The sequence below is a fragment of the Podarcis bocagei genome (assembly GCF_964188305.1).
Source record: "Podarcis bocagei genome assembly, chromosome: 10".
Classification (NCBI taxonomy): Eukaryota; Metazoa; Chordata; class Lepidosauria; order Squamata; family Lacertidae; genus Podarcis; species Podarcis bocagei.
The window spans coordinates 8818279-8831106 of NC_138135.1; the positions used below are offsets into that span (position 1 = coordinate 8818279).

At 47.1% G+C, this 12828-nt stretch overlaps 1 protein-coding gene across 1 annotated transcript in view; it reads right to left on the reverse strand.

Annotated features, from left to right (window-relative positions):
* The window catches only part of LOC308596891 (uncharacterized protein), a 233865-nt gene that overhangs the window by 207252 nt on the left and 13785 nt on the right, over positions 1-12828 (reverse strand). Inside the window, exons 2-5 of the mRNA XM_081212195.1 lie at positions 11247-11389; positions 3440-3620; positions 2073-2232; positions 1237-1330 (exon numbers count right to left, since the gene is read on the reverse strand). Coding sequence (XP_081068321.1) covers positions 1237-1330; positions 2073-2232; positions 3440-3620; positions 11247-11325 — 514 coding nt within the window. The 5' untranslated portion in view covers positions 11326-11389. The remainder of the gene's footprint in view (positions 1-1236; positions 1331-2072; positions 2233-3439; positions 3621-11246; positions 11390-12828) is intronic.

Sequence of the window (12828 nt, forward strand, 5' to 3'; positions counted from 1 at the left end):
GGTTCAGCTTCTGCCCAGGGATGTCCTCAAATGAAACCCATCTCTTATGGCTTCCCTCCCAGCCTTCAGTAAGATGTAGTAGTTACAGTGGTAAACTAGGATCTGGGAGACCAGGGTTCATATCCCCACTCAGTTGAATCTGCTTCACAGGATTGTTGTGAGAATAAATTGGGGAGGGGCAGAAAACCATTTACGCCACCTTGGAAACCTTGGAGGAAAAGATGGGATAGAAATGAAATAATAAACTATAAAGGAAAAAAAATAAAGATGGCCCGGCCCTACCCCCCAAAGCAGGCATGGGCAAACTCAACCCTCCAGATGTTTTGGGACTACAACTCCCATCATCCCTAGCTAACAGGACCAGTGGCCAGGGATGATGGGAGTTGTAGTCCCAAAACATCTGGAGGGCCGAGTTTGCCTATGCCTGCCCAAAAGTTAACAACAACAACAACAATTTATAACCCACGTTTCAACCCTAATGTTATGCTGCTGCTGTTTTCTTGTTTGTTTTTAAGAAAGTTAGTAGTTGTTATAAATCTATTTTAGTAGGTGGCAGCGACTATTTGTTCGTTTGTTTATTGCACTGACATCCCACCTGTTTTTCCCTCCCGGGAGCTCAAGGCGGCCCCCTCCCACGTCGTTCTTTCCCCTCCCACAACAACCCTGGAAGGTAGGTTAGGCAGAGAGGTACAGTGGTGCCCCGCAAGACGAATGCCTCGCAAGATGGAAAACCCACTAGACGAAAGGGTTTTCCATTTTGGAGGTGCTTCGCAAAATGAATTTCCTATGGGCTTGCTTCGCAAGACAAAAATGTCTTGCGAGTTCCTGCAGGGTTTTTTTCCTCCCCCCCTTTTTCCCAAGCCGCTAAGCCGCTTATCAGCTGATCCTAAGCCGCTAAGCTGCTTAACAGCTGATCCGCTAAGCCGCTTTTCAGCTGATCCGCTAAGCCCGCTAAGCCGCTAATAGCGATAATCCGCTAAGCCGCTAATGGGCTTGCTTCACAAGACGAAAAAACCGCAAGACGAAGAGACTCGTGGAACGGATTCTTTTCGTCTTGCGAGGCACCACTGTAGTGGGACTGGCGTAAGGGCACCCCATGAGCTTCATGGCAGAGGGCGGGGTTGGAACCCGGGCCTCTCCCCCAACTGAGGTCCAATGCTCTGACCATTTATGCCACGCCAGCTGCTGAGCACTGATGTGACGGACCCCATGGTTTTTATTTCCAGCCATACATACCCACAGCAAACACGGTTACCCCCCTGTTCTTCAGGGCCGCCGCTGGCTCCTCAACGGAATCAGAAGATTTCCCCTCTGTGATTAAAACGACCGCCTGTGACGACAACAAAAACAGAAATATATAGCAATGATGTGGAGAAGGGAAGGTGAGCAGGTTTCTTCTCCCTGCGCTAGAGTCCCTGAGAATCAGCCCATTGAGCTGGTTCATTCCTTACTGGGTTGTTTTTAAGCTCTTCCTTCCTTTCGGTTCTTAAACAACATCTGTTTGCTTCTGTAAACTTTGAGGTCCTTGCAAGTCTGCTCTTGTATGTAGGTGCTGCTGTTCCGGCTATGTGAAGGCTCACCCACAAGCCAATAATGGGTTTATTATTAATATTATTGGTACCATATTGGCCTGAATATAAGCCTCACTCACTCCCCACCCCCAATTCTGCAGATCTCAGTGCAAGTAGATAAATAGGTACCACTCCAGAGGGAAGGTAAACGGCATTTCCATGCTCCAGAAGCGGCTTAGTCATGCTGGCCACATGACCTGGAAGCTGTACGCCGGCTCCCTCGGCCAATAAAACGAGATGAGCGCCGCAATCCCAGAGTCGGCCACGACTGGACCTAATGGTCGGGGGTCCCTTTACCTTTACCTTTAAGGCATATTCTGGTGTAAGGTTACCAGATTTTTTTCAATGAATCCTGGGAGACTTTTCAGCTTCAGTGGATTTTGTATGGGGACTGATGTGTAAATCCGGGGACTGACCCTGGGAAACGGGGACGTCTGGTAACCTTAGGTTAGAGCAACCCATTTCAACACCTGCCAGGTAAGAGCCTGCGGCATCACTCACCTTTGCAGCATCTTCTCTCAGTGTCCCCGCACTGACCATTGTGTCTGCTACAAAGGAGAGAGCAGTCCCTGTCTTGGTATTGCCCCCTTTGTAGAGCAGATCTCGGACAGCCACCAGCACCTCCTCAATGGTGATGTAGTCCGTCAGATCGATACTTACTCTGACGGCAGGAAGGCAGTCCCCGGATAAAACAAAGGGAAACAGAGTTATTTCCAGACAGAGAAGAAATCAAATATTGGTTATTTCAATTGTGGCTTTTAAAATTAATTAACGGAGTCCTTTAACTCGTTCCCCGTAGCTAAACAGATGCGTTGCGAAACCTCAGCAATGGTGCTGTTTTGAGGAACCGCAAGAAAGCTAGTAGGTTTTGTTGTAAAAGGGCACTACCATTTTAATTCATTGCTGTTGGTTTGTTTAATTTGTATTCCACCCACCAAATCTGCAGATGTCAGGGCAGTTCACAACATAAAAATACAATATAAAAGCACATAATAATGAAAACAAGAACAAACAACAACTAATAACCCTTCTCTCCCATAAGCACATTGAAAAGGGGTTTAAGATGTTAATCAGCCCAAGGTTAAGAAGAATGTTTTTGCCTGGTGCCTAAAGGTGTATAAGGAAGGTGCCAGGCAAAGCTCTCTGGGGAGAGCATTTCACAGACCGGGAGCCACTGCAGAGAAGGCCCCGTTCTTGTGTTGCCACCCTCTGGACCTGTCATGGAGGGGACACACAAAGAAGGGCTTCAGAAGATGATTGCAGGGTCTGGGTAGGTTTATATGTGGAGGGGTGGTCCTTGAGGTATTGCGGTCCTGAGCTGTCTAAGGTTTTATGGATCAAAACCAGCACTTTGAATTGGGCCCAGAAACTAATTGGCAGCCAGTGAACTCAGCCCAAGATTGGTGTAATATTGCTCAAACCGTCTGGTGAGCAACCTGGTCACCAAAATCTGCACCAGCTGAAGTTTCTGAACCATCTAATCTAGAGGTTAAGAGAGCATGGACAATGGAAATTAGGCTATCACTGTCCAGATGGGGTGCAGCTGGTCCACCAGCCGAAGCTGATGGTGGGCACTCTGTGCCACCGAGGCCGCTTGAGCCTCAAGACACAGCAAAAGACCCAGAAGTAACCCAAAATGCATTCCAGCTCCTGTCGACTTTATTCAGCCCCAAACATACGAAATTCCACATCGCCCTTGGGTTTGTGAATCATCGCTTTTTTCCTGGGAAGTTGGAATCTTTGCAAACATTCCATAACACCCCAACCACACAGCAAATAGTTAGAGCTGAAGCAAAACCTCCTAAAATGAAGATAGAAAATAAACCCTAGGAGCCAAGAGGACTCAGAAGCGGTAAAGTGATGCGCACCTTGGTTTGTCCCCGTAGAGCACCACACTCAGACGGACACCCGCCTTTCCCACCACCACGTTTTCAAACGTCCGTATGATGGTGTAAACGAAGTCCTTGACCAGCTGGAAGTTGCTTTCCCCGATGCTCCACGATTCGTCCACGAGGAACAAAACGTCCGCAGTCTCCGCTGTGCTGCAGGCTGCAGCAAGAGAAAGACAAAGCAGATGAGAGGTCATTGCTGCACAAAAGAACCTCTGGATATCCATTTTTTGGGGGTATATATTTTTAAATTTGATTTTAAATACAGTGGACGCTCAGGTTGCGAACATGATCCGTGTGGGATGCACATTCGCAACCTGCAGCGTTCGCAAGCCACAGCTACACGTCTGCGTACACAAAGGTTGTGATTTGGCGCTTCTGCACATGCGCGACCGCCGAAACCCGGAAGTAACCCGTTCTGGTACTTCTGGGCTTTGGTGGTCTGTAACCCGAAAAATGTTCCATTCTGAAGGGAATCAGCCCTGAGTGCTCACTGGAAGGACAGATCCTGAAGCTGAGGCTCCAGTACTTTGGCCACCTCATGAGAAGAGAAGACTCCCTGGAAAAGACCCTGATGTTGGGAAAGATGGAGGGCACAAGGAGAAGGGGATGACGGAGGATGAGATGGTTGGACAGTGTTCTCGAAGCTACCAGCATGAGTTTGACCAAACTGCAGGAGGCAGTGGAAGACAGGAGTGCCTGGCGTGCTCTGGTCCATGGGGTCACGAAGAGTCAGACACGACTAAACGACTAAACAACAACAACACGAAAAAACGCAACCTGTAACCCGAGGTATGACTGTAGTATAAACATACAACAAAAAACAATTCAAGATCCAAATATTGAGATTACCCTGAATCTCTTTACATCCCCCATCCCTTCCACGGGTACTAACGATATTATTATTTACAACTGCATATCAATACTTATCCAAATGTTTAATCCTTCTAAATTATCCACACTTTACAAGTGTGCTTAAAATCCTGCTGATGTTTTAAGCTGCTTACGGTGGTCTCGTAAATAAATCATTAAAAATTCCCATTCCTTATTAAAGTTCTTGTCTTCTTGATTTCTGAGCTTCCCTGTTAATTTTGCCGTTTCGGCGTAGTCCATCAACTTGGTTTGCCATTCTTCTCATTTCCTTCCATCTCTGTGCTAGTAACATCAGTGCAGCTGTTGTCACAGTAAACAATCTTTTCTGTTCCTTTGGTATCTCAGAACAGTGGTACCTCGGGTTACATACGCTTCAGGTTACAGACGCTTCAGGTTACAGACTCCGCTAACCCAGAAATAGTACCTCGGGTTAAGAACTTTGCTTCAGGATGAGAACAGAAATCGTGCTCTGGCAGTGGCAGGAGGCCTCATTAGCTAAAGTGGTGCTTCAGGTTAAGAACAGTTTCAGGTTATGAACAGACCTCCGGAACGAATTAAGTATGTAACCAGAGGTACCACTGTACCTATAATTCCTAGTAAAACCTCTGGATATCCTGGCCACATCCACACAATACATTTAAAGCGTTTTTGTGCCATTTTTACCATTATGGCTTTCTCCTTTAAGAATCCTGTGCACTGTGGTTTGTCAATGGTGTTGAGAGTTTATAGGATGGATAGAAACCCATGACTAGTATAAGAGTGCTTTGAATGTAGGCTGCAGGTGTGACCTCAAGTGACCCCAGGCTATGAGATAAGCAAATAAAGAAAATGTCAAAAGAAGGGGATGTGGAAAAGGATCCCTCGCCCCTCAGCTAAATGTGGGAGCCCATTAAAAAAAAGCTGGGTCAGTTTCCACAAGCCTTGACTCTTAAAAAACAAACAACCAGAGTGAGATTTCAGTAGTAGATAGGTAGCCGTGTTGGTCTGCCATAGTCAAAATAAAAAAATTCCTTCCAGTAGCACCTTAAAGACCAACTAAGTTAGTTCTTGGTATGAGCTTTCGTGTGCATGCACACTTCTTCAGATACCATACTTTCGTGTGCATGCTCACTTCTTCAGAGTGAGATTGGAAAGGAGCAAATAGGTTATAAGGTAACACCAAACAATTATTTCCTCAAAAATGGGAAATGTTTAAGAGATACTTACAAAAAAATAACAGCGACATATTATCCATGGTAGTGTTTGAATGACCCTTGTGTACATAAAATATTAAGAAATAAAGGAAAATCGGTACGCTGGGTTGTAAGAAAGTATTAGAAAGTATATTAAATGTAAGGTAATATGCACATTCAAAATCACAAATGTCAACTATATCGGGAAATGATGGGAAGTCTATATTTATTTTACTTCAGTATGTTTTTGTTGTTTTGTTTTATTTTATGTACCATTATATGATTTTAGCTTAGCTGATATCTAAGTGGAATTAGAAGGTCAAATTAACATTCTAAGTTAAACTAATTTAAGAATGTGTGTGTGTGTACTGTATGTATGTGTAGGTGTGAAGTTAAATCTGTAATGACATGAATGAATTTCAATAAAGAATTTTTTCATCAAAAAAAAAAAAGGAAAGGAGCAAAATTACATATATTTTTTAAAAAATAACACAGATTCCCCAGTGGAGCCGATTTCACCTGGATTCTGTCCACGAAAGATCATTCATCCAGACAGCGAAATCCAATTAGAATAGATTAAGCGCTTTAAGAGCTGGAAAATGCTTTGTCATTGCTTTAAACAGCTTTTCCGTGATGTCAGCTGCTGCCTGCTGTAGCTGCAGGGCAAAAGTGGCTCCATTAAATGGCAGGGAGACCTGGATACCTTCCTGCCCGGTTTCCCTGGCAGCTGTCACCTGTCCCATACACGTTTTGTTCATGGTGACTGTTAGGCACGAGAGGAGCTGCCTTATACCGAGTCAGGAATTGGTCCATCTAACTCAGTACTGTCTACACTGGCCGGCAGTGGTTCTCCAGGGATTCAGGCAGAGGTCACCCCCGGCCCGACCTGGAGATGCCGGGAATTGAACCTTCGACGTTCTGCATGCAAAGCAGGTGCATAGCTGTCAACTGTCCCTTATTTGGTGGGAAAGTCCCTTATCCCAGCGCCGTGTCCCGCTGCTGTCCCTTATTGATGATGTCCCTTAAATTTCCCAGGTTTCAAAGGAAGCAGCTCCTCTCCCTCGCTCCCTGCCGGCCAGGGAGGAGGGAGGCTCCAGCTGTGTTGCTTGGCTGCGTTGCTCACCCAATAAGGAGTCTAAGAATGACTGGGGGGTGGAGCTTGCATGCCTTGTGCCGCGTTGCCTGGGGACTCGCCTTTGCTCAGCGCTTCCCAGCAGAGAGGTGATGGTGGTTTTCCTTGCTGCATCCCCTTTGCCGGGTTGCTGCACTGTGGGAACCACCGCTTGAGGCGTCGTTTGGCTGCTGGCTGGTCTTTCTGCCTTTGGCCCGGAGGGGCTCAGAAGTAGAACATACCTGTGCTGGGAAAATCCCTTATTTTGGCTGCTGATCCCTTATTTTTGAGGCTGCTGGTCCCTTATTTTCACATCTGTAAGTTGACAACTATGAGCAGGTTCTGTGTCCCCTGAGCAGGTTCTGTGTCCCCCCTCTCCAAAGAGGAACATAGAAAGCTGCCTTATAGGCCATTGATCCATCTCACTCAGTGTTGTCTACACTGATTGCTAAAAAACTGGGGGGGGGGGGGACTGTGCCAACAAAAACAGAATGGCAAGACAAACTGTTAGAGTATATTGAACTGGCTAGATTAACAGAGGGCAAATAGAGATCACGTTAGACAAGAGTTTCAAAAAGCATGATAGATGCTTTTCACTCCTTTTTTGTTGGCACAGTTTCTTTTTTCCAGTTTTTAGCAATCAGTGATCTATAATGAACTTAAGAAAATATTTAAATATACTTTCCCCCCAAACCAGAAGCCTTCTTGCTGGGCTTGCTGGGGAAAGAGATCAAGAAATCAGACCAAAAATTATTTATGTACGCCACAGCAGCGGCAAGAAACATGCTGGCCCAAAAGTGGAAACTACAAGAAATTCCTACCATTGCGGAGTGGCAGACGAAAATGATGAACTATGTGGAGTTAGCCAAGCGGACAGGCAGAATTCAGGATCAGGACGATCAGAGATTCCAAGAAAGTTGGAGTAAATTTATTGTGTATTTAAAGGACAAATGTAAAATTTTAAAAACACTGGCAGGACTGAAATAACTCCTACAATGTAAGGACAGATAAGAGGTTTAATATTAAAATATGCGATTCAAGAGAATAAGGGATACCTGTTGAAGGGAAGTCACAAGCTTGGCAGAGCTAAAAGTATATATGTGATTTGATGTACTGTATAAGACTGTGCTAAGAAAATAATAAAAAATTATTGGGGGCAGGGGGAGAAAGAAAAGAGTTTCAAAAAGCATGGGGGAAACACAGAGAATACTTCACAAAACAGTGCCCTAAAATACATACCTGGACTTGTTTTGATTAATGTCTGCAGGAGACTTTGTGGATATTTAAGTTATAATTAGGAAAAATCTTAATAATTATTCATAAAGGACACAGTTTATATGAAGTAAATAAGGAGGCCAGATACAGGATGAAGGAAGTCTTTTATTTGGTTGTTTGTATTGTTGTCACTTCCATACATCACTACTGGGAAAACCATTGTTTTAACTATACGGACCTTTGTTGGCAAGGTGATGTCTTAAAAAGCAGAGACATCACCTTGCCAACAAAGGTATGTATAGTTAAAGCTATGGTTTTTCCAGTAGTGATGTATGGAAGTGAGAGCTGGACCATAAAGAAGGCTGATCGCCAAAGAATGGATGCTTTTGAATTCTGGTGCTGGAGGAGACTCTTGAGAGTCCCATGGACTGCAAGAAGATCAAACCTCTCCATTCTGAAGGAAATCAGCCCTGTGTGCTCACTGGAAGGACAGATCCTGAAGCTGAGGCTCCAATACTTTGGCCACCTCATGAGAAGAGAAGACTCCCTGGAAAAGACCCTGATGCTGGGAAAGATGGAGGGCACAAGGAGAAGGGGACGGCAGAGGATGAGATGGTGGGACAGTGTTCTCGAAGCTACCAGCATGAGTTTGACCAAACTGTGGGAGGCAGTGGAAGACAGGAGTGCCTGGCGTGCTCTGGTCCAGGGGGTCCCGAAGAGTCGGACACGACTAAATGACTAAACAACAACAATTGTTGTATGTTATGCTCACTTTATGTTATGTTCACGTTTAATGAGGGTGGATTTGTGTACTGGGGGGGTTGTTGTTATTTTGTAAATAAAATTCCAATAATAATTTTTTAAAAAAACTACACTGATTGGCAGCAGCCCTCTGAGATTTCAGGCAGGGTTAACCACCCCCAACCTCTTGCTCTACTTGGAAATCATAGAATCATAGAGCTTTGGAAGGAACCCCTGGGTCATCTAGTCCAACCCCCCCCCCCCGGCAATGCAGGAATCACAACAGCCTGAAAAAGGGGACCCCATGCTCATCCGTGTGGACCTCAACCCCTCCAACCCATTCTCTATTTTGCTCCACTCCACAAAGCATCGCACCGTGTGCGCCCCTGTAGGCCGGCCCCCTCCTGCAACAAATAACGCCAACTCAAGACAGCTATATTAATCATAAGGGGGAATATGATTTTATTTGAGAATTTCCTCGCGCCTCTTAGATTACCCAGTTTCATAAATCAAAAGGTTGGCAGGGACACTCGCAGGCGCTGATTTATGGCGCCCTTCCCGGCTCTGAATTAAACAGCATTATAGTCAAGTATATTGGCTTAATTGACAGTTTGGAATTTAATATGTGTGAGTTCTGGAGTGGCCGCCAAAGCTTCCCTTTCACTCTTTTGACAGGCGTCCCAAAATTCAAAGGCGTGCTCTGGAACAGGGGTGGTCATCCTGATGGGTGTCCAGCCTTCTGCATGCTTCAGGGTGCCAGCCGCTAGGAATTGTAAGTGGGGAGTTGAGGAACATGTCTCTGCCCACAAGCTCTGAAGGCCTAAATTACTCCAATCCAGTTCAGGGGCTGAGGGGTGCTCCACGCTTTTGCAAGAGGGCTGAGGGCAGGGGCTGATCCTTTGGCATCACCATCGGAAGCAGAACAGAATTGAAGGCAAGAGCTTGGTGGGTCTGATCCGAGGCAGGTCACAAATGATTCCTGCCTTGGAAGGGATTTGACAAGTGTTGGTGCTGACCTTTAAAGCCCTAAACTGCCTCGGCCCTGTAGACCTGAAGGAGAGTCTCCACCCCCATCGTTCAGCCTGGACACTGAGGTCCAGCTCCGAGAAGTGAAGGTTACAGGGAACCAGGCAGAGGGCCTTCTCGGTGGTGGCGCCCGCCCTGTGGAACACCCTTCCATCAGATCTCAAGGAAATAAACAACTACCTGACTTTTAGAAGACATCTGAAGGCAGCCCTGCTTAGGGAAGTTTTTAATGTTTGATGTTTTATCGCTTTATTATTATTATTATTATTAATTGTCACGGCTAAAAATTGGCCGCTGTTTCTTCAATGCTAAAAGAACTAAGTCAGCATGAGTCAGCGGCCTACAATGACTCGTGAAACCTTTCACTTAATTGTACCTGTATATATACAGTGGTCAACGTTAGTGTTTGGTGTGCAGTGGCGTAGCGTGGGGGGTGCCAGGGGTGCCGGCCGCACCGGGCGCAACATTTTGGGGGGCGCGTTTGGCCGGCCCTCCTTGAGGAAGCAGGAACCCCACTGTCCTCGGACCTCCTCCGAAGGCTGGCGGTGGGGCGGAGAGACCTCCCCGCACCAGCCTTCGGATGACTGTCCTGAAGACTTGTGGTGGGAGCAGTGGCGTAGCGTGGGGGGTGCAGGGGGGCTGCCGCACCTGGCGCAACATCTGGGGGGGCGCGGAAGAGACTCGAGTGCTAAAATCCACGGGTTAGGGGGCGCAAATTACTTGCCTTGCCCCGGGTGCTGAGATCCCACGCTACGCCACTGTTGGTGTGCATTGGTTGGTGAAAGCTGGTAGTGTTGATGTGTGTACAGTTGGTCGTTCGTTTTGCAGATAAAGACTTTTAAGAATAAAAGCAGAAAATACTCTGCAAGGACACTCTTCTCATGGACTCCTTTATCCCGACAAGGGTCCAAGGACCAGGCTGAGGAGACAAAGGAAGTCAGGACCTTTGCTGCTTTTTTCAAACACTGACATTAATATTCTGTTGGGAGCCGCCCAGAGTGGCTGGGGAAACCCAGCCAGATGAGCGGGGTATAAATAATATTTCTTCATTATTATTATTATTACTATTACTATTATTATTATTATTATTATTATTATTATTATTATTATCCTTGAGTCCCTTCCAACTCCACAATTCTATGATTCTATTATTCTTCCTTCCCATTTCTAGACCACCTTCTCAGCAGGCGCCCAGCACGGTTTACAATGAAACCGGTTGCCACAGAACCACTGAAATAAATAAATCCAAACCATAGTAGGTCAATCAACTCATCAGTAAGGCTAATAAGACAATCCAATGCCGGACATACTCAGAGTAGACCCCCTTAAATGAATGGGCATGACTGGCTTGGGTTCATGAGCTTCAATAGTTCTACTCTGTGTAGAACGTACTTGGATACAACGCAATGTCCAGGGCAAAAGCTGATCTCCATTATCTCCAAGACTCGTGTTGCTGGGTCCACATTCCCCAGACTTTTCCATACAGCGAGATTGGGGCGGGAGGAACTAAGCGAGTCTCCCCGAGGAAGGAATCACATAGCAAATACGCCCCCCCCCCCCCGGAGAACACACCAGCATCTCACAGATAAGGATAGGCGATTCTGTCTGTTTTGCTTTGCCTGCCACACCTGAGGAGATCTGAGCATACCTTCTAGCGGAGTCGATGCTTTGTACTGGGCCACAATAGCTGCCAGAAGGAGGAGGAACTCAACACACGATGCTTTCATCTTCCTACTGTAGAAGCCCCTCTTGGGACAGACGTGTCATTGGAAAGACCGCAAAGTCAAGTTTCTGCAACAGAAAAAAGAGGGTTTGTTACAACAGCCCCTACTGGCTAGTGGTCTGTTTCTGGGCACAATTCCGGGCCTTGTTTAGACCTATAAATCCTTGAATGGCTCAGGACCTCTCAAGGATCACATCTTCCCATTGGAACAAACCTGGACCCTGAGCCCACCATCTGGGTGGTGTAGTGTGGTGTAGTGGTTAAGAGCGGTGGACTCGTAATCTGGTGAACCGGGTTCGCTTCCCCACTCCTCCACATGCAGCTGCTGGGTGACCTTGGGCCAGTCACACTTCTCTGAAGTCTCTCAGCCCCACTCACCTCACAGAGTGTTTGTTGTGGGGAGGAAGGGAAAGGAGAGTGTCAGCCGCTTTGAGACTCCTTAGGGTAGTGACACGGGTGGCGCTGTGGGTCAAACCACAGAGCCGATCAGAAGGTCGGTGGTTCTAATCCCCGTGACAGGGTGAGCTCCCGTTGCTCGGTCCCTGCTCCTGCCAACCTAACAGTTCGAAAGCACGCCAAAAAGTGCAAGTAGATAAATAGGTACTGCTCCGGCAGGAAGGGGACATGGTGTGGCGCTGTGGGTTAAACCACAGAGCCTAGTGCTTGCTGACCAAAAGGTCGGCGGTTCGAATCCCCGCGACGGGTGGGTTCCTGTTGCTCGGTCCCAGCTCCTACCAACCTAGCAGTTCGAAAGCACGCCAGTGCAAGTAGATAAATAGGTACCGCTCTGGCAGGAAGGTAAACAGCGTTTCCATGTTCTGGTCTTGCCAGAAGTGGCTTAATCATGCTGGCCACATGACCTGGAAGCTGTACACCAGCTCCCTCGGCCAGTAAAGCGAGATGAGCACCGCAACCCCAGAGTCATCTGCGACTGGACCTAATGGTCGGGGTCCCTTTACCTTTACCTCTACGGTAGTGATAAAGCGGGATATCAAATCCTAACTCCTCCTACTCCTCCTCCTTCTTCTTCATGTGCCTCCTCCGCAAGAGGTCCAGAGGGTGGAACAAGACTGGTGAGGGGGCATGTGTCAGGGAACGGCAGGACGCTGCTGAGTGCACTGGGAGAAAGGGAGCTGGGGTCAAATTTCGGAGAGGGGACTAGTGGTTTGTGGGGAACTGTGCCAGCCTGGAGGCAAGAGGCAGAGGGAGCTTCAGAGTTGGAGGGTGGAGAACAGGATGGGTCAGGAGAAAAGGAAGAAGCAAGTCAAGGAAGTGAAGGTCCATATGCTTCCCCGCTGTCTGCCAGAACCAGGGGTGGATTGAAAAGGGAGGAGTAGAGGAAGTTTCCCTGCAGGCACAGTCTCTGGCTGCATGCATGCAGACCATTGGGAGAAGGTACACAAACTGATGGAGGGGACGTGCCCTCTGTTGCTGCAACTGCTCCACGGACCTGGGAATAACTGCCTAGCCATGAGATTGGTATGTCTAGATCTCGAGAGTTGTAGAT